The sequence below is a fragment of the Scyliorhinus torazame genome, chromosome 24 (genome assembly GCF_047496885.1).
Source record: "Scyliorhinus torazame isolate Kashiwa2021f chromosome 24, sScyTor2.1, whole genome shotgun sequence".
NCBI classification, from domain to species: Eukaryota; Metazoa; Chordata; class Chondrichthyes; order Carcharhiniformes; family Scyliorhinidae; genus Scyliorhinus; species Scyliorhinus torazame.
Genome location: NC_092730.1, coordinates 44,004,685 through 44,030,990, shown reverse-complemented (window position 1 = coordinate 44,030,990; position 26,306 = coordinate 44,004,685). Strand labels below are relative to the sequence as shown.

Sequence of the window (26,306 nt, the reverse complement as noted above, 5' to 3'; positions counted from 1 at the left end):
GGATATCTGAGCATCTGGAAAGACACTGCTTGATTAGGGATAGTCAGCACGGACTTGTGAGGGGTAGGTCTTGCCTTACAAATCTGATTGAATTCTTTGAGGAGGTGACAAACATGTGGATGAAGGTAACGTAGTGGATGTAGTGTACATGGATTTTAGTAAGGCATTTGATAAGGTTCCCTATGGTAGGCTTCTGCAGAAAGGAAGGAGGCATGGGATAGTGGGAAATTTGGCCAGTTGGATAACGAACTGACTAACCGATAGAAGTCAGAGAGTGGTGGTGGATGGCACATATTCAGCCTGGATCCCAGTTACCAGTGGCGTATCGCAGTTCTGTGTCCTCTGCTGTTTGTGATTTTCATTCATGACTTGGATGAGGGAGTTGAAGGGTGGGTCAGTAAATTTGCAGATGATACGAAGATTGGTGGAGTTGTGGATAGTGAGGAGGGCAGTTGTCGGCTGCAATGAGACATAGATAGGATGCAGAGCTGGGCTGAGAAGTGGCAGATGGAGTTTAACACTGAAAAGTGTGAGGTTATCCATTTTGGAAGGACAAATATGAATGCGGAATACAGGGTTAACGGTAGAGTTCTTGGCAATGTGGAGGAGCAGAGAGATCTTGGGGTCTATGTTCATACATCTTTGAAAGTTGCCACTCAAGTGGATAGAGCTGTGAAGAAGGCCTATGGTGTGCTAGCGTTCATTAACCGAGGGATTGAATTTAAGAGCCGTGAGGTGATGATGCAGCTGTACAAAACTTTGGTAAGGCCACATTTGGAGTACTGTGTACAGATCTGGTCCCCTCATTTTAGGAAGGATGTGGAAGCTTTGGAAAAGGTGCAAAGGAGATTTACCAGGATGTTTCCTGGAATGGAGAGTAGGTCTTACGAGGAAAGGTTGAGGGTGCTAGGCCTTTTCTCATTAGAACGGAGAAGGATGAGGGGCGACTTGATAGAGGTTTATAAGATGATCAGGGGAATAGATAGAGTAGACAGTCAGAGACTTTTTCCCCGGGTGGAACAAACCATTACAAGGAGACATTAATTTAAGGTGAATGGTGGAAGATATAGGGGGGATGTCAGAGGTAGGTTCTTTACCCAGAGAGTAGTGGGGACATGGAATGCACTGCCTGTGGAAGTAGTTGAGTCGGAAACATTAGGGACCTTCAAGCAGCTATTGGATAGGTACATGGATTACAGTAAAATGATATAGTGTAGATTTATTTGTTCTTAAGGGCAGTACGGTAGCATTGTGGATAGCACAATTGCTTCACAGCTCCAGGGTCCCAGGTTCAATTCCGGCTTGGGTCACTGTCTGTGCAGAGTATGCACATCCTCCCCATGTCTGCGTAGGCAGCAATGCTAACCACTGTGCCACCGTGCTGCCCTCGGTGGTCGATAAGTTCATGGAAAGTGTCCTGAGGGGTAGGATTAATGACCATGTGGAAAGATGCAGCTTAATCCGGGATTGTCAACAAGGATTCGTGAAGGGTCTTGCCTCACAAATTGGATTGAATTCTTTGAGGAGCTAAGTGTGCAGATGAAAGTAGAGCAGTTGATGTACTATACATGGATTTCAGTAAGGTTTTTGATGAGGTTCCCCATGGTCAGCTCATGAAGAAAGTAAGGAGGTATGGGATAGAGGGAAATTTGGCCAATTCGATAAGTAACTGGCTATCACATAGAAGACAGAGGGTGGTGGTGGGTGGAAAATTTTCAGACTGGAGACCAGTTACCAGCGGTGTACCACAGGGAGCAGTGCTGGGTCCTCTGCTATTTGTGATTGTTATAAATGACTTGGAGGAGGGGGCTGAAGGGTGGGTCAGTAAATTTGCTGATGATACCAAGATTGGTGGAGTAATGGATGAGATGGAGGGCTGTTGTAGGCTGCAAAGAGACATTGATATGATGCAGAGCTGAGCCGAAAAATGGCAGATGGAGTTTAACCCCTGATAAGTGCGAGGTGATTCATTTAGTCGGACAAATTTGAATGCGGATTACAGGGTCAACGACAGGGTTCAGAGGAATGTGGAGGAACAGAGAGATCTTGGGGTTCATGTCCACAGATCTCTGAAGGTTGCCACTCAAGTGGACAGAGCCGTGAAGAAGACCTATAGTGTGTTAGTGTTTATTAGCAGGGGGCTTGAGTTGAAGAGCCGTTGGGTTATGCTGCAGCTGTACAGGACCCTGATGAGACCACATTTAGAGTATTGTATGCAGTTCTGGTCACCTCATTATAGGAAGGATGTGGAAGTATTGGAAAGGGTGCAGAGGAGATTTACCAGGATACTGCCTGGATTGGAGGGTAGGTTTATGAGGAAAGGTTGATGGATCTAGAGCTTTTCTCATAGGAGCGAAGGAGGATGAGAGGCGACTTAATAGAGGTTTCTAAGATGATGAGGGGGATAGATAGAGCGGACGTTCAGAGACTATTTCCTCGGGAGGATGTAGCTGTTACAAGGGGGCATAACTATAAGGTTTGCGGTGGGAGATATAGGAGGGATGTCCGAGGTAGTTTCTTTACTCAGAGAGTGGTTAGAGTGTGGAATGGACTGCCTGCTGTGATAGTGGAGTCGGACATTTAGGAACTTTCAAGCGGTTATTGGATAGGCACATGGAGCACACCAGAATGACAGGGAGTGGGATAGCTCGATCTTGGTTTCGGACAAAGCCCGGCACAACATCGAGGGCCGAAGGGCCTGTTCTGTGCTGTACTGTTCTATGTTCTAACAACACCAGGTTCAAGTCCCACAGGTGGTGCTTCGAAACAAACCTTTTGGACTTTAACCTGGTGTTGTAAGACTTCTTACTGTGCTCACCCTAGTCCAACGGTGGCATCTCCACATCATCTCTGTGATATATAACACATTTTACTGCTCAGTAACAGGTGTTGGAGAGTGTGCGAGTGTGTGTTTTATCCTCACTGTTTGTCTATCATATACAACATATTTTGCTGCTGACTGCTCAGTTGCTGGAGTGTGTGAGTATGTGAGAGTGGCGAGAGTGTGTTTTACCCTCACTGTCCCCCTGAGACATACAATGCATATTTAACTGCTTACTGCTCAGTGACTGGTGTGTGTGAGAGAGCATGAGTGTGTGTGAGAGACAGTGTCTGTATGAGAGTGTGAAGGTGTGATTTGCCCTCATTGTTTCTCCGTGATATATGATGCTTACTGGTGTGTGTGAGTGAGAGAGTGTGTGAGTGAGTGTGTGCTTTATCCTCACTATCACTCTATGATACATACCAAAAATTTAACTGCTTACTGCTCAGTTAATGGTGTATGAGTGTGTGTGTGAGTGCGAGAGTGTGTGACAGAGCGAGTGTGAGCAGAAGTGTGTGTGTGGGTGTCAGTTTTCTCCTCACTGTCTCTGTGATATAGCATATATTAGTGTCTGCTGCTCAGTTACTGATATGTTTGAGAGTGGGTGTGTGTGCGTGAGAGAGAGCGGGTGTGTGTGCATGAGGAGAGTGGGTGTGCGTGCGTGAGAGAGAGCGGGTGTGCGTGAGAGAGAGCGGGTGTGCGTGAGAGAGAGCGGGTGTGCGTGAGAGAGAGCGGGTGTGCGTGAGAGAGAGCGGGTGTGCGTGAGAGAGAGCGGGTGTGCGTGAGAGAGAGCGGGTGTGCGTGAGAGAGAGCGGGTGTGCGTGAGAGAGAGCGGGTGTGCGTGCATGAGGAGAGTGGGCGTGCGTGCGTGAGAGCGGGTGCGCGTGAGAGAGAGCGGGTGCGCGTGAGAGAGAGAGCGGGTGTGCGAGAGAGAGAGCGGGTGTGCGAGAGAGAGAGCGGGTGTGCGAGAGAGAGAGCGGGTGTGCGAGAGAGAGAGCGGGTGTGCGAGAGAGAGAGCGGGTGTGCGAGAGAGAGAGCGGGTGTGCGAGAGAGAGAGCGGGTGTGCGAGAGAGAGAGCGGGTGTGCGTGAGAGAGAGTGTGTGAGTGAGTGTGTATTATCCTCACAGTCTCTCTGTGATATACAATTAATATATTCTTGATTACTGCTCAGTTATTGATTTGTGAGTTTGTGGGAGAGACAGTGCGTGGGTGTGTGTGAGAGAGTGTGTGAGAGACAGAGTGTGAGTGTGTCTAAACCTCTCTGTTTCTGTGTGCGATATATGACATATTTTACTGCTTAATGCTCAGTTATTGGTGTGTGTGTTTCACCCTCAGACTCCCTGTGATATTCACTGCATATATAGTGCTTCCTGCTAAGTTACTTGTGAGTGAGCATGTGCATGAGAAAACGTGAGTGTGTGTTTTACCCTCACTGTCTATTTATGATATATGGCATATTTTACTGCTTCTTGCTCAGTTGTTGGTGTCTGAATGTGAGAGTGTGTTTTCCACGTTAGCTGTCTGTCTCTGTTATGGGTCAAGTGTTAGGGGGGAAATTAATTTGATTCCCTAACTCCTGTCTCTGTGCTTGCATTTGTAGCTGTCTGTCCCTTATGGGATTCTGGGTTTAATCTCTATCTGTAATATTATTTACATTTACACGAGAGGACAGGTAATCTCAGTCTGTCCACCTCTCTGATGTGCAAGATTTTATTGTGTTTTCTGTACTTGTCAATACCTGTTTTGTGAGTTAAGGGTGAACATTCTGTTCAGTATTGACCTTCCATTATTACTTTTAGTGATAACATTGATATGTTAAATGATCTATTTCCATGTCTGTTTCATGAGAATGACACTGTACCATTATATCTGAGATTGTGTGAGATATTTGGATTGGAATTTTATATTTTGTTTTGGGAGGTGGCTCGGTAATTATATTTAATTATGATTAATTCGGCACTTTTCAATCAGCTGTACTATCCGACCTTTCACTTGTACCAAAGGTTCACAAATGGTGAGATGAAAGGATGGCCTGACAATTTGATAAGTGTCCCTTTGGAGAACAATTTAAATGAATAATTTTTCTGTTAATGCCTTATTCAAGTGCTTTGCTTCTGATATATTTTAAACTAAGAAAGTTACAAAAAAGTGCCAATGGATACTTGCACATTGATTGCTGAATCTATAGCCTAATTAATACTATACTGATTACTTTACAGATGAAACGCTGTTGTCAAAAGTTGATCCAACATTCCATGAGAGAGTAGGGGTGAATTGTGGAAAATTATGCCACCTGTCCTCTCGTGTATCTGTAAATAATATTTACATTTTCTCCAGAAGTCCAGATTTACTTGAATTTCTTCAATTGGATAATGAGGACTGTTGGATTGGACATGTTCATCTGGGACTTGAGGTCTCTGCGAGTCTGTCTGCTTCTGCTCTGTGACGGTGGAGCTGATGTTGTGTCTGTGTCTCTGCAATGTTGGATTAATATTGTACTTACAGTCAGTTAGAAGGAGACAGCTGCACATTCCTGTTGCTGAGGAATCATCATCATCATCTTGGAACTCATCATTTCATCTGTTGAACTAGGAAGAAGAAAACAAATTTCATGTAAGTTAGGGTCAGGTGAGGCCAATGATAGATCAATCTATTCTTTCAACTGATAATCAGTAAAAGAAAGAAAATACTCTCCAAATCCTAACCCAGAATCAGACAATAAGCCAGGCCCAGAAAGAGCTCTCCCCTCCCCCTCCCCCCCCCCCCAAAAGTCCCGGAACAAGATCGTGCTCCGCTGCGCCTCTTGCAAACAGCCCCCGATTCTCCCTGAACTCCCCCCGAGTCAGTAATGATCTCTGAGCCTCTTTGCTCACACTCCCAGATGGAGGTGCTGCTGCAATGAGAACGCTGTTTCCTCGCTGTCCTGGGCCCTGACATTGACATTTCCCTCAGCTTCAACAAAGCGATTCAGTGACCAAATGGAGAGTGTGGGGGGGAGGGGTTGCGCATGCGCTCCCAATCTCAGAATGACGAGCGGCAAGCGGTTACCCCGGGCGTGCGCAGATCCCCGCAGCAATTCCGCATTGAGAATCAATGGGAGTATTCCCCATTTCACGGTCATCACAAACGGAGCAGAACCTCCTACAGAGCCCGTGTTGGGGGGACTGTGTGTGTGGCTGCAAATGGCCCTGCGCCCTCGGTCTTAACCAATCACCTTTGTAGCTGTGTGTTTGTCCCAATGAGATGTTCAATTTGCAGTCATTACCTGCAGCTTGTTTGTTATTACACTGTCACTCAGCCCCTCAAACTCACACTTTCTGCAAACTACCATTTCGCTGACTGACTTCATTTTTCATAGAAGCACACAATTTATTTTCAAAAATATACTTCATTTATAAAATCCCTTGAAATAAACATGGTCAAACATTTCAAATTGTCATCACAATAACATCGTTTCGTACAATAATATTTACATTTTCTCCAGAGCTCCAGATTTACTTGAATTTCTTCAGTTGGATAATGAGGACATTACACACATTTCAATATTTACATTACAATTCTTCTCAAAATATTTACATCGGTCATGTTCCACCCTGTAAAGCTTCAATAATTTTAAACATTTAGTGTTAATCACACAGACCGACGGGTTTTACACGGTCACCAGCCCCTCTTTGGAGTTAATCACACAGACCGGGGTTTTACACAGTTAACAGCCCCTCTTTAGTGTTACTCACACAGACCCGGGGGTTTTACCCGGTTACCAGCCCCTCGGTGTACATTTGCTGGAAGAACTTACACAGTGGCCTTTCCCCATTGTGCCTTGGTGCTGGGTACCCCAAGCTTGAGTGCGTCCCTCAGCACGTAGCCCTGGACTTTGGAATGTGCCAGTCTGCAACACTCAGTCGAGGCCAATTCTTTACCCTGGAAGATCAACAGGTTACGGGCAGACCAAAGAGAGTCTTTCACCGAGTTTATGATCCTCCAGCAGCAGTTGATGTTTGTCTCAGTGTGTCCCCTGGGAATAGCCCGTAGAGCACAGAGTCCAGTGTCACAGAGCTGCTTGGGATGGAAGCTGGACAAATCCCACTGCATCTCTCAAAAAAGAACAATACAGCACAGGAGCAGGACCTTCGGCCGTCCAAACCTGTACCGGTCATGATACCAAACTTTGCCAAAACCCTCAGCACTTCCTTGTGCCGTATCCCTCTCTACCCATCCTATCCACGTGTTTGTCCAAATGATTTTTGACCGCCGTAATGTATCTGCTTCTACAACCTCCCCTGGCAACGCAGTCCATGCCCTCCCCACTGTCTGTGTAAAAAAACCTGCCTCGTACATCCTCTCTAAACCTTACCCCGTGCACCTTAAATCTATGCCCCCTGGTGACTGACCCCTCCACCCTGAGAAAAATTGCCTGCCCATTCACTCTGTCCATGCCCCTCATTTTGTAGGCCTTTATCGTATCACACCTCAAACTCCGTCTTTCTATGCTTTGTAGAGTCTATTTAGCCTCTCCATACAGCTGTAGCATGACTTGCCAGTTTTTATACTTAATGCCCGGCCAATGAAAGCTGGCATTCCGTCTGCTTTGTTGATGACCTTGTCCACTTCCATTGCCACCTTCAAAGATCTGTGGACCTGCGTGCCCAGATCTCTCCGACTTTCTATATTCCTAAGAGTTTTGCCATTTACGGTATATTTCCCCTCTATGTTAAACCTACCAAAATGCATTACCTCCAGTTTGTCCAGATTAAACTCCATTTGCCATTTCTCTGCCCAAGTCTCCATCCTATGTATGTCCTGCTGTATCCTCTGATAATTCTCAACACTCTCTGCCGCTCCCACCAACCTTGGTGTCATCCATGAACTTTCACTCTCCAGACCTTCTTTGGAAAGGCACATTCCACATGGATGTGAGTGAACGTTTCATCCCCCAGCCACTTTGAGGGCAGCGTGTGACGGCGTTAAGACTTTGGGTGTGCATGAAGGATCTGACGGGGAGGACCGTTCTCACCACCAGCCAAGCTTGGTGCTTGTTTGAAAGTTCTGGTGATGAGATGATCTGCCAGATGCCTCTGAGAGTCCGCTCAGGGGAACCATCTGACATGATCCACCGTCTCCTTTCCCTAAGGGCCTCGAGGACATTACGTGCAGACCACTGCTTGATCGCCTTGTGGTCAAAGGTGTTTTCCTGAACAAATGTCTCCATGAGGGACAGGTACTACGACACGGTCCAACTACCAGAGCATCCTGCGGCAATGAAGCCAGACCCATCCTTCGTAACACCGGGGACAGGTAGAACCTCAGTACGTAGTGACACTTGGTGTTTGTGTACAATCACGCACAGCTTGATGTAGCCACACACAAAGGTGGACATCAGGGGGAGGACAGCCTTATCCAGAGATTTGTACATGCTGTGCCGTCTGTTTGTATATCATAGATTATCATAGATTATCATAGAATTTACAGTGCTGAAGGAGGCCATTCGGCCCATCGAGTCTGCACCGGCTCTTGGAAAGAGCACCCTACCCAAGGTCAACACCTCCACCCTATCCCCATAACCCAGTGACCCCACCCAACATTAAGGGCAATTGTGGTTACTAAGGGCAATTTATCATGGCCAATCCACCTAACCTGCACATCTTTGGACTGTGGGAGGAAACCGGAGCACCCGGAGGAAACCCACGCACACACGGGGAGGATGTGCAGACTCCGCACAGACAGTGACCCAAGCTGGAATCGAACCTGGGACCCTGGAGCTGTGAAGCAATTGTGCTATCAACAATGCTACCGTGCTGCCCCTGTGATCTCCAGATGGGTCTCTGTGATCTCCAGATGAACTTGACGATGGCTCGGGTGACTGCTGCGCGCAGGACTGGGGAATGGGCCAGACCTGCGCCACGTCCAGCAACACCTAGATCCTTCCCATATAATTACTACAGTGCAGGAGGCCAATCAGTCCATTGAGTCCACAGCGACTCTCTGAAAGAGCAAACCTACCCAGGCACACTCCCTCGCAACTCCACCGAACATACACACGCTTAGATACAAAGAGTTCATTTAGCATGGCCAATCCACCGAACCTGCGTATCTTTGACTGTGGGAGGAAACCCACACAGACACAGAATGTCAGGGTCAGAGTGAACCCGGGTCCCTGGCGCTGTGAGGCAGCAGTGCTGACCACTGTGCAGCCCATCATGTTGCAGTTTGTACGTGTTGTTCAGCGCGCTCTTTTCACTTCTGTTTGGAATATAAAATGTGGGATGGAGCAGGCAGGAGGCGGAGCTGGATGATCAAAGACATTTCACTGCTCTGTCTGTCACTCAGTCTGTTCCCCGCCTCTCTCTCTCAGTCAGGTCGGGGCGGGCTGTATAATAAAGGAAAGTGCAGCAGCTCGTCTCTCATTCGGCAGCGATTTGATTGAACAAGCATCATGTCTGGCAGAGGGAAAGGAGGCAAAGGACTGGGCAAAGGCGGAGCAAAGCGGCACCGCAAAGTGCTTCGTGATAACATCCAGGGCATCACCAAACCAGCAATCCGCCGCCTGGCTCGCCGTGGCGGCGTCAAGCGCATCTCGGGTTTGATCTATGAGGAGACTCGCGGGGTGCTGAAGGTTTTCCTGGAGAATGTGATCAGGGACGCCGTCACCTACACTGAACACGCCAAGCGCAAGACCGTCACCGCCATGGATGTGGTTTACGCTCTCAAACGCCAGGGCCGCACTCTCTATGGATTCGGCGGCTGAGAAAATCCATTTGTCAATTTAACAAAACCCAAAGGCTCTTTTAAGAGCCGCCCAAATCCTCACATTGAGAGCACTGACCTTAGAATGGCACCAGCATAACTCATCGAGCTGGTTTAGCGACTCCTAGCTTGGGAACCTCGATTTCCTGTTAAAACGGGTGGCGTTGGAGCAGGAAATCCTTTCCGAGCATTGATTTCTGTTTTCACTCTTGGTGCAGATTCGATGGGCCGAATGGTCTCCTGCAGTATAAATTATATAATTCGGCGACATAGTTGTACAGTCTGAAACACAAAACCATTCTCCGAGGTCAAACCTGTAACCGCGCACAATGAACACTGACATTGATCAGAGACACTATTTACATAACTGATCTGTAAACACCGCCTCCTCCTTCCATCTCCCCCAGAACAGTCGCTAAACGAATCAGCCAATTTTCCCTTTAATACCTATCGCTCTTTGCATTGAAAGAACCGATATCGCTGATCAGATAAAAATGAGACAGAATTCCGCCCCTCAATAGGAGCTTTATCCCAGTCTGTTGTAGAACAATCAGGGAGTGAATCTGAATTTAATCCGGGTGCTCAGGCAGTGGGTCGAATCTGAGACAAAAATGGGACCAGGAATCATTGAGACGTTTTTCACATTTACAACTTGAGATTGAGTTTTGATTTTTTCGGTTTTGTCAAATATCCGTTCCTGGTCCCTGTGAAATTGGCGGGCTTTTTGAAATTGATGGGGTGTCAGTTGCAGGTCCACCAATCAGGGCCCTGATATCCTTGCCGCTCATCGCTCTTTTCAAACTTGTCCACGGGATCGGGCTGCATCCAATGAGGAGAAGTGGGCGGTCACTATAATGTCTTAAATAGCCAGCGAGAGAGCGGCGCCAGCATTCTCAGCGTGTGCGTTTCTCCCAGTTTCACATCATGGCCAGGACCAAGCAGACAGCGCGCAAATCGACCGGAGGCAAAGCTCCTCGCAAACAGCTGGCTACCAAAGCGGCCCGCAAGAGCGCTCCAGCCACGGGCGGAGTGAAGAAGCCCCATCGCTACAGACCCGGCACTGTGGCTCTGAGGGAGATCCGCCGCTACCAGAAATCCACCGAGCTGCTGATCCGCAAACTGCCCTTCCAGCGCCTGGTGCGAGAGATCGCTCAGGACTTCAAGACAGACCTGCGCTTCCAGAGCTCCGCCGTCATGGCCCTGCAGGAGGCCTGCGAGGCTTACCTGGTGGGGCTCTTTGAGGACACCAACCTGTGCGCCATCCACGCCAAGCGAGTCACCATCATGCCCAAAGACATCCAGCTGGCCCGCCGCATCCGCGGGGAACGCGCCTAAAGCCCGGATTCAGCACCAACAACAACAAAGGCTCTTTTAAGAGCCACCAAGTCTGTCAGGAAGGGAGCTTCACCACCCAATACTTTTCATTTGACGTGATTTCGAAAATAAGCATCGGCTTTAGGAAGCTTTATTGAAATTATCACATACCCGAATTAATAGGATGGAATGAATTTATGAAATGAACATCGCTTATTGTCACTAGTAGGCTTCAAATAAAGTTACTGTGGATAGACCACATTCCGCCGCACGTTCGGGGACGCTGGAAGGAAATTGAACCGTCTTGCTGGCCTTTCGTCTGCTTTAAAAACCAACTCTTTAGCCCTGTGTTGAACCAGCCCGGATTAGATTCTTCCCGGTCCTGGCGCTGGTTAAGAGTCCCTAAATCGACAAATAAAAGCTGCGATCTCCTGTTACTGGTTCCAATGCTCAAGCCTCTCAAAATTACAATTAAACTCCATTGCAATGGAGAGTTATCTTCTCTCCGTATCTCTGAAGGAGAATTTATGTTAATATGAGGCTCCGAGTTAGAAACGAGTCACATAGTAGCCCACTTAGAGATAGCCATTGCAGAAACATCTACACATTAAATAGCAGAGCAGAAACGACAGGATAGATTGGATCGCAGGCTTCCTTATTTTAGCAATATTATTGGAACGCGCTACGGATTGATACCATAAAGCGTTAAATATTTTCATATTAAGAAGCAGAGCAGAATCTCGAGTGACAAAAAATAATTCGCTCTTTTTCAGATGAAGTGAGTGGCTCTGAAAAGAGCCTTTGTGTTATTAGAATAAAGAATGGTCGCTTCACTTCTTGCCGGCGCCAGCGCTGCTTTTCTTGGGCAGCAGCACGGCCTGGATATTAGGCAGCACCCCGCCCTGAGCGATGGTCACCCCTCCCATCAACTTGTTGAGCTCTTCGTCGTTGCGGACGGCCAGCTGCAGGTGCCTGGGGATGATGCGGGTCTTCTTGTTGTCCCGGGCCGCGTTGCCGGCCAGCTCGAGGATTTCAGCGGTCAGATACTCGAGCACAGCAGCCAGATAGACCGGGGCTCCGGCCCCCACACGCTGGGCATAGTTGCCCTTTCTCAGGTGCCTGTGAACACGGCCCACCGGGAACTGCAGTCCAGCCCGGGAGGAGCGAGACTTGGCCTTGGCCCGAGCTTTACCGCTGGTCTTTCCTCTTCCAGACATTGTCACAATCTCACAAACACTTTCACACAGAATGAGGAAACCCGCCCACATTCACTTCTCTTATAGCTTCAGGAGGAATGGCGGTGCACACATTGCTGATTGGTTATCTGAACAACATTGTGCAGCCTGGTACAAACTGACCAATCAGATGTCTGTTTGAAGCACCAATCAGGATGATCCAGGGTACTGAGGGCGGAAAGTTTGGGCGCCAAATGTTCAGATTCCAACCGAAGATTGATTTCAAAGCTTAAAAGAGCGCGAAAAGATTTAAAAAAGAGAAAATTGAATAGGGACCGTAAAAAATGTGAATAAATCGATGAATATTGAGTGTAAGAATGTTGGATTCTCTCTCTATCCCTAGTCCACAGTTTCCGCTCATCTGTCAGTTTCTGATTTCGTGTTTTCTCTGTAACTGACAACAAACCCAAAATAAATTAAAGCAAAATAATGCGTTGCTGCAAATGTGAATTAAGGAGAACGTGCTGGATAAACTCAGCATGTCCGGGGGCATCTTTGTAAACGTTTTGAATCTGCAGAACGTGGATTTAGATCCGAAACAGTCTTCAAAAATGTTTACAGTTTGGAGTCCAGTCGGGTTTAATCTGGCTGCTGTTTAAAACGCTCTCAGTCGCCGACAGAATGTCTAATTTACAGCCAAGTGAAAATTTTATAATTTGTTTCCATATTGTATACTGCTTCCTCAGTGTTAAAAGTGGAGTGAGCAATTTGGAGCTCGTGTCAGTATTGAAATGGAGTTTTCCCACAACACTGGGGTGCTCTCAATAAACTGATCGATTATTGAGTAAACCTGAACATAAATGGAAAGGGAGGTTTTTCGGAACCTGAACACAAATTGAAAGGGAGGTTTTGGAGTTCTATTGTCTCTCCAAATCTAGCGACAGGGACCGAATATGACCAAGTCAGAAACCAAAGACACACAGCGTCACCGAGCAGTCACGAAATGATGGGACTTCATTATCAAGGCACGAAGGGTGTTATGTTCCAGTGAAACGCTATTTGAACGGATTTGGCTATTCTTAAACTGATAATTGAAAATATGATAGTTTGGCTGCTTTCCAGAAATTGTGGGTGGCTCTTAAAAGAGCCGTTGGGTTTTAATGAGTTTGAGAACAGTTTTATTTGGAGCTGGTGTACTTGGTCACCGCCTTTGTCCCTTCCGACACGGCGTGCTTGGCCAGTTCCCCGGGCAGCAGCAGGCGCACGGCGGTCTGGATCTCCCGGGAGCTGATGGTGCTGCGCTTGTTGTAATGGGCCAGGCGGGAAGCCTCACCCGCGATGCGCTCGAAAATATCGTTGACGAAGGAGTTCATGATGCTCATGGCCTTGGAGGAGATGCCGGTGTCGGGGTGAACCTGCTTCATCACTTTGTAGATGTAGATGGAGTAACTCTCCTTCCTGGCTCGTCTCCTCTTCTTGTTGCCCTTCACTGGTACCTTCTTCTGGGTTTTCTTAGCGCCCTTCTTGGGAGCTGGAGCTTTCTTGTCCTCAGCCATGGTCAGAGCAAACTGCAGACACACAATAACTGAGAACTGCCACACAACTGTTCTTTTCTCGACTAACTCAGTGAACTATGTTAATGAAGGATGGCTGAGAGACCAAGTCGCCATTGGTGAAGTTAGAATGCTGAGACATCTATGAGCATCTGATTGGTTGTTTCAGGTACCCAATTAGAGCAACTGCCCCGCCCATCCACAAACGTCTGTGGCCAGTCAGATTCCCCTAATTGACACATTGCTCTGACTCTGGGCCTCCCTCTGCCGGCAGCAGCACATTCTCTCTGCTGGTAATAACACGTCACTCTCCAGGGACTGTCCCGGCTGCCGGCTATACCGCGCATGCGTGCCCACTCAGCCCGATCAGGCAGTGCGCAGGCGCGGTACACAGCGGGCCGGACCGCCTCCTCCTGACGTCACCGGGCTGTCCAAGGGCAGCTTCTTTGAAGCAACAGCAGGTTGAAGCGGCGCCAGAGAGCAGATCCTCCATTTTGTAGCTGGCAGCTGTGAAGAATTGAAAATGGACGGTTTTGTAATAAGGAAGAGAGGGTCAGAGACACAAACAGGCCCGGATCACACATCTAAATCTGTGGGAGAGAGTCGCTGAGGAGAGTCCACAGCAACACAAAGCAGAGCTGGGGTGAGCTCCACGGCCTCTGCTCAACAACCCATTAAGAAGAAGCTGGAAACAGGAACACAGCAGAATAAAGGTGATATTTGAAGGTATGTCTTTATAAATTGTGCCAATGCAAATCAGGATCCCCTCTGGCTGATTTGTTTGCTGATGAAACGTGGAAGCTCTCTATGTCTTACCTTGCAGACATCTTTTCAATTCTAAACACACTGAACCGCAAATTGTCAGGGAAGGAGGATGATTGCTTTTGGCGCTGTGAAGAATTTGATGCTTTCCAAAAGTAATTGAACGTTAGGCAACTGCGCGTAGAAAGCCAAACCTACTACATGTTCCCCACACTGCAATGACATCTCAAAGAAAACGGTTAGGATGGGAACTGTCAATAGACTGGCTGCACTGAACAACAGTTTTTATCGCTATTTTCCAGAGGAGAAGTTTCAGATTTTGAGAGAGAATTAGTTGGTGAAAACTCCCTTTGAGTTCGAGACCCCAGACTCAATTTACTGATTTATAGCTGACTCCAAATGTACAAACTGAGCTTCTGCACCTTACCTGTGACAGCACATTAAAAATAAGGCACAACTCCATGAGGTTTTCAGAATTCTGGCATAGCGTCTAGGAGGAGTATCCAGTACGGAGTAAAATAAGCATTCTTTTGCTATTACACATCACAAGGATCTACATGTTCAAGGTTGGATTATTCATCCTCAAAAGGATGAAGACAGCACACAGGAACCAGCTGAGCTCTGCACCTGATACACGCACTGCCCTCTCCACTAAACCTGATTGGAGTGAGATCATAAGGACCAAGCAAGTTCACCTACTGGATTAAAGGTAAGAGAACATAGTGGGTCACGGAGGTCAGCTGGTGTGGGTCCCAAAGGCTGGCCAGCATGGGTCCCAAGGGATAGCCGGTTGGTTAAAATGGGTCGCAGGTAAAAACAGTTTAAAAGTACTGCTCTGTAAAATTCTGCTGATTCAGTTCATCCACTTTTCCTTCATTTACCAGGACTAACTGATCTAATGTCATTGATGTAGTACATATGTTACAGATAAGAACATTTATAACTGAAGCAGAATGGAAAGGCAGTTTCAGACATCAGGACAAGACCAGGTCTCATGCTACAAGAAGAGACCTGAGCACTGATACATTGTTAGAATTATTATTGGTAAACATGCAGTTACTGAAGAAGAATTTTAAAATCCAGGTTTGGCAGTATGTCATGGTGCTCATTACAGAGAAAGTGCTGCAAACTGCTCCGAACTGTTTGTCAACAATTCAAGTGGAGACTGGAGAAGCTTTCCACTGGAGCTGAGTTCATAGATTTCATCGAGTCTACAGTGGCCACTCGGCCCATCAAGTCTCCAACGGCCCTTGGAAAGAGCATATTAATAATAATAGATTGTCACAAGTAGGCTTCAATGAAGTTATTGTGAAAAGCCCCAGTCGCCACATTCTGGCGCCTGTTCGGGGAGGCCGGCACGGGAATTGAACCCACGCCGCTGGCCGTGTTCTGCATTACAAGCCAGCTGTTTAGCCCACTGTGCTAAACCAACCCTCCCCAACTACCTAAGCTCACACCTGAACCCTATCCCCACACCTCCAACCCTTCCCTAACCTTTTTTGGGCACTAAAGACAATTTAGCACAGCCAATCCACATAACCTGCACATCTTTGGACTGGGAGGAAACCGGAGCACCCAGAGGAAACATGGGGAGAACGTGTGACTCAGTTGACTGTGTAAACCAGGGGAGTGTTCAAATCATATTCAATTTCAAATTGGAAAGGAGTGAAAATGAAGTCAGTCAGTGAAATGGTAGTTTGCAGAAAGTGAGAGTTTCAGGGGCTAAGTGACAGTGTAATAACAAACAAGCTGCAGGCAATGACTGCAAATTGAATATCTCATTGGGACAAACACACCGCTACAAAGGTGATTGGTTGAGCCCGAGGGCGCAGGGCCACTTGCACCCACACACACACAGGGTCTCAGTCTTGCGGGAGTGGAGCTGCTGCTTTGCTACTGGAGGTGGGAGTGAGACTACCTGGGGCCTGTTGCTGCTCCCTCCCGGGGTGAAGGCCCTGACCTCTGTCCTCCCACCCCTCTGCCTGAGGTGGGACCACATGGGGCCTGGTGCTGTTTCCCCTCCCGGGGTGAAGACCCTGCCTTTTGGTCCTCCCGCCCCTCTGCCTGAGGTGCGAGTGGGACCGCTTGCGGCTGCTGTTAAGAAAAGGACTTTGTTTCGGGCCCCCACAGGGCTGAACAGGGCCGACCGCCCACCATTCCTGTGGCGGGTGTGGGGCAGCTTGGGACATTGATTTCGGCCCCTCCAGGGCTGAAGAACGCTGCCCCGCTTACAGTGACTATCTGTTGTTGCCCTGCAGCTCCTTCCCTTGTGGCACCTGCTGTTGTGGGGCCATGTCCTTCCCCATGTATCCTGATCTCAGTTACAAGGCCATGCCATACCAGGGCCAGTAACCCAGGGGCATCCTCCACTCTGCCGGGGGCAGGGCGGACAAGTCACTATGCGGGGAAGACAGCCTCCTCACCCTTCCGCCTCCTAACGCAGCAACTTGGGGTCAAATGTTATGCCCACCCAACCATGGCCATCAAGGTGTGCACTCGTGCGATGGCCGGGGTCATCAGCCCTTTGGCCATCGTAGCCGCTTCTAGGATGTACGGTAAGGCCGTGTTTTTCCTGCGAGCCGAGCAGGCGGTCTACCGTGTCCTGGAAAGGGGGCTCACAGTGGGTGGGACACACGTGGTGGTGGACCCATTGGAGGCCACCGCCGAATGTGTCGTTCCTTCAAACGTCCCGCTCTACCTCCCCACCGAGCTCCTCCTCCCCATCTCAACTTCCTGGGGGAGGTCAGGTCCGGGGTGGCGCCGCTGACACTCGGCCTGCGGGACACTTCCCTCAGTCATGAATACTCCTTCCGGCGTCAGGGTTTTGTCTGCCTGACCCGGGAGGAGGTCATGGAGGGAGGATTTGTGGTTCCCCACCAAGGGAAGGACCATAAAGTGATCTGGTCTGCGGATGGCATGCGGTGCCATGCCTGAAGTGGGCTGGGGCATATATTCGCCGGAACTGCCCCACCCTAACGGCCACTGCCAACACCATCTCCAGGCCGGCCATGGCTGGCACAGCCCCCCTCTCCTCCACCACCTCTGTCTGCCCAGCACACCTTGGCCCCATCACGAGTACTGACCCCGTGCCCGTCCCAACCAACACAGAGGCCGCAGCCTCACCTCGCGATGCCGCCGCCACCTCGCAACAACATGAGGGGCCTGGAGAGACCAACACACGGGCTCCGGAGGGCGGTGGGGACCCTGTGTACAGTCCCGAGCTGGATGCTGTTCCGGCCCCACCACAGTCCCAGGGGCTCGGCGATGCGGAGGGGGGGGGCATTGCAGAGGGTGGGGGGGGGGGGTTGCTGCCGAGGGCCCTCCAGCAGTGGTGGCCCCGCAGCAACACCAGCTTGCCCACCGCAAGCGCCAGCGGCCTGGGTTGGAGGTGGTGGTGGATCTCGCTACCCCCCTCCACAGGCGAGCGGGGTTTGGTATCTCCTGTGTTTATTTCCATCACCCTGATGCCCAGCCCCGTTAAAAAGAAGGCCAAAGCAGCCGCTGATGTGACCGAGCTGCCGTCGTCCCCCGAGCAGGGAGGCCTGGGCGCGGGCGGAGACGTGACCCCCCAAATGCTTGTTCTGCCCGGTGCAGTTTTACTCCCCGAATACCTTTTGTTCATCGCTGGGGGCCAGCGGCAGCCACCAGAGCCCCTATATCTTCGGGTCGTGGGCGGGCGACGGGGAGGAAGGCTCCCCGCTCACAAGGCCCAAGCAGACGATGCGAAGGAGCACAGGATCCATCCCGGAGCTGTTCCCGGGGGTCTTTCCGGGTCTCTCCGAGGGCCCGGCATCGACGGCGGGGTCGGTGTCGCCACGGACTCTGAATCGAGGGGGGGGAGCCTGCGAGGAACCCGCCTGAGGATGATCCTGGGGGTGGGATCGACTCGGACCAGGGGGAGCAGTGCCAATCTGTTCTGTTCCTCGCGGGGCTCCTCAGGGAGTGGAGGGGGCAACAACCCTCGACTCCCTCTGAGCAGAGTTATGGGTGATTGGTGAAGGACACACGCTACAACTGACTTGGAGGTAACCATAGCCAGACTCAACATCCACGGCAGCAGGGACGCGCATCACCATTTCCAGTGCTTCTCTGTCCTCCGGGACGCAAAGTATGGGGTGTGCTTCCTGCAAGAAACCCACGCCATTCCGGGGGACAAAGCTAAGTGGACCCTGGAGTGGCAAGGGGGAGTCTTCATGAGTCACTTGGCCCCACGTTCGGGCGGGGTGGCTATCTTGATGATTTCCCATTTTCAGCCAGAGATCTTGAGGGTCAAGGAGCCAGTGCCAGGCCGTCTGTTGCATTTAACGGTCCTCGACGGGGACGTGGTGCGTCACTTTGTGAATGTATACGCTCCCTGGCCGGGCCGCAGCAAACGACTTTCTTTGACAAAGTGTCCACTCTTCTTGGCACCATCCCTGTGGGCGAGTGCATCATCCTTGGAGGGGATTTCAATTGCACCCTCCAGGACAAGGACCATGGTAGAGTCCAGTGCAGCACGCAGGCGGTGATGAAGTTAAGGGACCTGGTCAGGTCCTTCGACTTGGTTGGCGCCTGGAGAACTCTCCATCCTGAATCGCAGGTGGACACATTTGTGGGCCCTCTGTTGGGAGCGTCCAGAATCGACCGTCTTTACATTTCTAGGACGTACTTGCCCAGCGTTCAGACGGCCTGTGGAGCAGGTGCCGTGCTCGGATGACCACCTGGTGTGGGTGGGGCTCGGCCAGCTCCGCGCTCAGGCACGGTCCGCGTACTGGCACTTTAACAACCTGCTGCTGGAGGACAAGAGGTTCCTGGAATCGCTTTGTCATTTCTGGGCCGGCTGGAGAAAGAAGCAGGGTGGCTTCCCCTCCTTGAGGCTATGGTGGGACTTGGGAAAGACTCATATCCGCGCCTTCTGTCAGAGGTACACGAAGCGGTCGATGCCAGGGCGGAAATCCACGATCGCCAAATTGGCTGAAGAAGTCTTCCATCTGGAGTCACGTCTCGCTCAGTCGGATGAGGACCCGGCCCTGGGGCTGCTGTACAGGGAGAAGATGGGCGTGCTGCGGGACCTGCAACTTGTTGGGTCCCACGGCGCGTATGTGAGGTCACGGATCCGTTTCCTGACAGACATGGACCGTGGCTCCCCCTTCTACTCGCTGGAAAGAGGATGCAGGGCCAGTCGGCCGACGACGGTCCCTCGTCTCGGATCCGGAGGGGGTCAGGACCCTAATCAGGGACTTTTATTCTGACCTCTATACTGCAGATCCGTGCAGCGAGGACGCTTGCAGAGTTCTGTGGGAGGACCTGCCGCAGGTCGGCCCGGAGGGCGTCGGGGTCTCGACCAAACCGTCAATCATCAAGAACGGCACCCTCGACAGCAAGACCCCAGGGCTGGATGGGCTGACCGTGGAGATCTTCAGTGCGAGCTGGGACGTCCTGGGGAGTGACTACGTGGGGTCCTGGGGAATGTATCGTGACCGGGGAGATGCCCCTTTCGTGGTGCAGGGCCATAATGGCGACCGGTCTCCCTCCTCAGCACGGACTACAAAATAATTGCCAAGGTCATGTCTTTGCACCTTGGCCCTGTGCTGGACCACATGATCCACCCCGACAGTCCTACACCGTACCGGACCGCACCATTTACCATGATCCACCCTGACAGTCCCACACCGTCCCGGACCGCACCATTTACCATGATCCACCCTGACAGTCCCACACCGTCCTGGACCGCACCATTTACCATGATCCACCCTGACAGTCCCACAACGCACCATTTACCATGATCCACCCCGACAGTCCTACACCGTCCCGGACCGCACCATTTACCATGATCCACCCTGACAGTCCTACACCGTCCCGGACCGCACCATTTACCATGATCCACCCTGACAGTCCCACACCGTCCCGGACCGCACCATTTACCATGATCCACCCTGACAGTCCCACACCGTCCTGGACCGCACCATTTACCATGATCCACCCTGACAGTCCCACAACGCACCATTTACCATGATCCACCCCGACAGTCCTACACCGTCCCGGACCGCACCATTTACCATGATCCACCCTGACAGTCCCACATCGTCCTGGACCGCACCATTTACCATGATCCACCCTGACAGTCCCACACCGTCCCGGACCGCACCATTTACCATGATCCACCCTGACAGTCCCACAACGCACCATTTACCATGATCCACCCTGACAGTCCCACATCGTCCCGGACCGCACCATTTACCATGATCCACCCTGACAGTCCCACACCGTCCCGGACCGCACCATTTACCATGATCCACCCTGACAGTCCCACAACGCACCCTTTACCATGATCCACCCTGACAGTCCCACACCATCCTGGACCGCACCATTTACCATAATATCCATCTGGTCCGGGACATCCATCATTCTCAGACGACTGGGATGTTGAGCGCCTTCCGGTCTCTTGACCAGGAGAGGGCGTTCGACAGGGTGGGGCACGAGTATTTGCTCGGGACTCTGCGAGCCTTCTGGTTCAGGACGCACTTTGTCTACTGGATCCGATTACTGTACGCTGCCTCGGAGTGTCTGATTAAGGTTAACCTGTCCCTGACAGCGCCCCTTCACTTTGGGAGAGGTGTGCGTCAGGGCTGCCCCTTGCCCGGCCAACTTTATTCTCTCTGCGTGGAGCCTTTCCTGCGCCTCCTGCGGAGGAGGTTGTCGGGGCTGGTTCTGAGTGAGCTGGGCATGGCGGTGGTCGTTTTGGCTTAGGCTGATGATGTGCTGCTCATGTTCATTGACCCCGGTGACCTGCGGAGGATGCGAGAGTGCCAGGCTGTGTACTCCGCCGGATCTTCTGCTGGGACCAACCGGGCTAAAATGTTCCGGACTCCTGGTCGGTCCATGGCAGATGGACCCCCTCCCAGAGGAGCTCAGGCCTTCAGCTGGCGCCGGTCCAACATCTACTTGGACCAACATCCTCGACTTGGGAGTCTATCTTTGCCCGGCAGAGGAAGCCTGGCCGGCGAACTGACAGGAGTTGGCGACCAAGGTCACCGCTCGCCTGGGACGCTGGACAGGACTGCTCCGAGTGATGTCCTACAGGGGTCGAGTTCTCATCATAAACCAGCTGATAGCCTCCATGTTGTGGTACCAGCTGGTCACTTTGACCCCTCCCCCTGACTTTGTCACAGGCATCCAGAGAACTCTGATTCGGTTCTTCTGGGACAATGGATTGCACTGGGTCGCTGAGGAGGTCTTGAGTGTCCCGCTTGCGGAGGGCGGTCAGGCGCTGGTGTGCCTTCGCATCCAGATCACGACTTTACGCCTTCAGACTCTGCAGCGATACCTGGACGTTGAGCCTCCTCCACGATGGTGTGTCCGGGCGAAGTATTTCTTCCCCCAGGTGCACGGCCTGAACTACGATGTGCAGCTCCTGTTCGTTGACCAGCAAGGTCTTCAGAATTCTTTGTTGACGCTGCCTGTCTTGTACAGGATCTTCTCAAAGTCAGGAACAGGCGACATATTTCTTCTGCCAGGTGCACAGCCTGAACTATGACGTTGACCAGCAAGGTCTTCAGAATTCTTTGTTGGCGCTGCCCGTCTTGTACCAGGACCGTCTCAAAGTCTGGATCAGGGTCCCCACGTGCCACAGCTCTCCGCTGTCAGGAGTAGTGGCTCTCGTAAGGGAGCTGCTGCACAGGAATCCGCACCTCAGCCAATATCCATTCCGGTGGCTGGCGGAGCGGAGGGCTATGGATGTCGGGGTGACCAGGATCGGGGACATGCAGGGTGGCAGAGGAGTGCACCTGATGACGCCCTACGAGCTCACCGAGCGCGATGCTGTATCCATCCAGCACGCGGCCAAAGCCATCCGAGGCCTCAAAATGGTCGTGCTCGGCCCCTAGGACTCGAGACGGCGCAGTTGTGCAGTGGCATCCCGTCTGAGCGGACCCCTGCTCGGATGGAATGCCACGTTGGTCCCAGGACCCGGAACCCCTTCCGGGCGCCGGTACCCCACAACCCCAGTCGCTTCATGTAGACACCCCCCGTGCCTTTTCGTACCGCGCAGATGTGTTTCCTGTACGGCCTGCTGCTGCACACCTTCCACCTCCTTGCCCTCGCCCGCCATCCGGACATGGCTTGGCGTGCCTTGCTGCAGTCCGGCAGCGGAGGTCCCAACTGGAGGTCCCTCTACAGAGGCGTCCTCCCTATAAGACTTGGGGACCTGGGATGGAGGGTGCTGCACAAGGCAGTGTCGTGCAACCATCGCTTAAATCACCACACGGCCTCCCCAGAAACCTGCCACTTTTGCAGCCTGGTGGAGTCTGTGGAGCATGTGTTTGTTGTCTCGCTTTGGCTGCACTCCTTTTTTAGTTTTTTTGACGATATTCTTGTTGAGGTTTTCTTTGCACTTAAGCCCCACGCTCCTGATCTATGGACATCTGGTGTGGGAAGGTGGGGAAGCGGGGAAGGCGGAGGACCTCCTTGTGAACCTGCTCCTGGGCCTGGCCACACTTGCCATTAATAGGCCCAGCTCCCCTCCCCCCGCCAAGCTCCCCTCTCCCTGACCCCGCTCCCCCCCCAGGCTACCCCCCCCGCCCAGCTCCCCTCTCCCTGACCCCCCCCGCCCAACTCCCCTCTCCCTGACCCTCCCCACCCCCCCAGCTCCCCTCTCCCTGACCCCCCCCGCCCAGCTCCCCTCTCCCTGACCCCCCCCCGCCCAGCTCCCCTCTCCCTGACACCCCCAGCCCAGCTCCCCTCTCCCCTCACCCCCCCCCCAGCTCCCCTCTCCCTGACACCCCGCCCAGCTCCCCTCTCCCTGACCCCCCCGCCCAGCTCCCCTCTCCCTGACACCCCCGCCCAGCTCCCCTCTCCCTGACCCCCCCGCCCAGCTCCCCTCTCCCTGACACCCCCGCCCAACTCCCCTCTCCCTGACCCCCCCGTCCAGCTCCCCTCTCCCTAACCCCCCCCCCCCGCCCAACTTCCCTCTCCCTGACCCCCCCCCCCCCTCCGTCCAGCTCCCCTCTCCCTAACGCCCCCCCCCCCCGGCCCAGCTCCCCTCCCCCCGCCAAGCTCCCCTCTCCCTGACCCCGCTCCCCCCCAGGCTACCCCCCCCCCCCGCCCAGCTCCCCTCTCCCTGACCCCCCCCGCCCAACTCCCCTCTCCCCCCCCCCCCCCCGCCCAGCTCCCCTCTCCCTGACCCCCCCGCCCAACTCCCCTCTCCCCCCCCCCCCCCCCCCCCCCCCCCCCCCCCCCCCGCCCAGCTCCCCTCTCCCTGACACCCCGCCCCGATGGTCTCCTTTTTAAAAATAATTGATTTAAAATACAGTTTTGTCCAGGTTGTGGATACAGGTATATACCTGACAAAACAAAACACAGGCTCCAGGAAATATACCCAGACGGGAGGGGTCTTTCCTCCCCTCTCTTCTTTCCTTTTCACTAATCATCTAACTGGGCAATTGTTCGTTTCCCCTTCCCAGTTTTCTTTGCGTTCTCTCACCGTGCTGTGGTTGCTCCTACTGTCGTCTTCCCCTGTGCTCTGCACACCCCCCCCCCTCGCCCGTTTTAGTTTCCTTCTCTTCCCCCTTCTGGCTACCCCTTTTTGTCCCTTTTCCCCCCTTCACTGCTGCCCCCATTCTTTCTTGCTGGCTGGCTTTTGTTACATCACCTTCCCCTCCACCCCGGTCCTCCCTCGGTTTCCTCTTTCTGTCTCGTCCTGGCTATTTCTCCCGGGCTACTCGCTACTTATTCATGTGTTGGCCACAAACCGGTCTCGGAGCATCAAGTCTCCAACGGCCCTTGGAAAGAGCATATTAATAATAATAGATTGTCACAAGTAGGCTTCAATGAAGTTATTGTGAAAAGCCCCAGTTGCCACATTCTGGCGCCTGTTCGGGGAGGCCGGCACGGGAATTGAACCCACGCCGCTGGCCGTGTTCTGCATTACAAGCCAGCTGTTTAGCCCACTGTGCTAAACCAACCCTCCCCAACTACCTAAGCTCACACCTGAACCCTATCCCCACACCTCCAACCCTTCCCTAACCTTTTTTGGGCACTAAAGACAATTTAGCACAGCCAATCCACATAACCTGCACATCTTTGGACTGGGAGGAAACCGGAGCACCCAGAGGAAACATGGGGAGAACGTGTGACTCAGTTGACTGTGTAAACCAGGGGAGTGTTCAAATCATATTCAATTTCAAATTGGAAAGGAGTGAAAATGAAGTCAGTCAGTGAAATGGTAGTTTGCAGAAAGTGAGAGTTTCAGGGGCTAAGTGACAGTGTAATAACAAACAAGCTGCAGGCAATGACTGAAAATTGAATATCTCATTGGGACAAACACACCGCTACAAAGGTGATTGGTTGAGCCCGAGGGCGCAGGGCCACTTGCACCCACACACACACAGGGTCTCAGTCTTGCGGGAGTGGAGCTGCTGCTTTGCTACTGGAGGTGGGAGTGAGACTACCTGGGGCCTGTTGCTGCTCCCTCCCGGGGTGAAGGCCCTGACCTCTGTCCTCCCACCCCTCTGCCTGAGGTGGGACCACATGGGGCCTGGTGCTGTTTCCCCTCCCGGGGTGAAGACCCTGCCTTTGGTCCTCCCGCCCCTCTGCCTGAGGTGCGAGTGGGACCGCTTGCGGCTGCTGTTAAGAAAAGGACTTTGTTTCGGGCCCCCACAGGGCTGAACAGGGCCGACCGCCCACCATTCCCACCCCCTGTGGCGGGTGTGGGGCAGCTTGGGACATTGATTTCGGCCCCTCCAGGGCTGAAGAACGCTGCCCCGCTTACAGTGACTATCTGTTGTTGCCCTGCAGCTCCTTCCCTTGTGGCACCTGCTGTTGTGGGGCCATGTCCTTCCCCATGTACCCTGATCTCAGTTACAAGGCCATGCCATACCAGGGCCAGTAACCCAGGGGCATCCTCCACTCTGCCGGGGGCAGGGCGGACAAGTCACTATGCGGGGAAGACAGCCTCCTCACCCTTCCGCCTCCTAACGCAGCAACTTGGGGTCAAATGTTATGCCCACCCAACCATGGCCATCAAGGTGTGCACTCGTGCGATGGCCGGGGTCATCAGCCCTTTGGCCATCGTAGCCGCTTCTAGGATGTACGGTAAGGCCGTGTTTTTCCTGCGAGCCGAGCAGGCGGTCTACCGTGTCCTGGAAAGGGGGCTCACAGTGGGTGGGACACACGTGGTGGTGGACCCATTGGAGGCCACCGCCGAATGTGTCGTTCCTTCAAACGTCCCGCTCTACCTCCCCACCGAGCTCCTCCTCCCCATCTCAACTTCCTGGGGGAGGTCAGGTCCGGGGTGGCGCCGCTGACACTCGGCCTGCGGGACACTTCCCTCAGTCATGAATACTCCTTCCGGCGTCAGGGTTTTGTCTGCCTGACCCGGGAGGAGGTCATGGAGGGAGGATTTGTGGTTCCCCACCAAGGGAAGGACCATAAAGTGATCTGGTCTGCGGATGGCATGCGGTGCCATGCCTGAAGTGGGCTGGGGCATATATTCGCCGGAACTGCCCCACCCTAACGGCCACTGCCAACACCATCTCCAGGCCGGCCATGGCTGGCACAGCCCCCCTCTCCTCCACCACCTCTGTCTGCCCAGCACACCTTGGCCCCATCACGAGTACTGACCCCGTGCCCGTCCCAACCAACACAGAGGCCGCAGCCTCACCTCGCGATGCCGCCGCCACCTCGCAACAACATGAGGGGCCTGGAGAGACCAACACACGGGCTCCGGAGGGCGGTGGGGACCCTGTGTACAGTCCCGAGCTGGATGCTGTTCCGGCCCCACCACAGTCCCAGGGGCTCGGCGATGCGGAGGGGGGGGGCATTGCAGAGGGTGGGGGGGGGGGTTGCTGCCGAGGGCCCTCCAGCAGTGGTGGCCCCGCAGCAACACCAGCTTGCCCACCGCAAGCGCCAGCGGCCTGGGTTGGAGGTGGTGGTGGATCTCGCTACCCCCCTCCACAGGCG

The 26,306-nt window shown here is 52.6% G+C and overlaps 1 protein-coding gene across 1 annotated transcript; it reads right to left on the bottom strand.

Moving 5' to 3' along the window:
* Window positions 1–13,179: 13,179 nt before the first annotated feature.
* LOC140400135 (histone H2B 7-like) lies at window positions 13,180–13,644 on the bottom strand. Its single transcript, XM_072489609.1, has one exon. The coding sequence runs from the start codon at window positions 13,608–13,610 to the stop codon at window positions 13,233–13,235; it is 378 nt and encodes a 125-aa protein (XP_072345710.1). The 5' UTR covers window positions 13,611–13,644; the 3' UTR covers window positions 13,180–13,232.
* Window positions 13,645–26,306: the final 12,662 nt, after the last annotated feature.

Coding starts and splice junctions, on each gene's coding strand:
- LOC140400135 (XM_072489609.1), bottom strand. CDS start 13,610: ATGGCTGAGGACAAGAAAGCTCCAGCTCCCAAGAAGGGCGCTAAGAAA.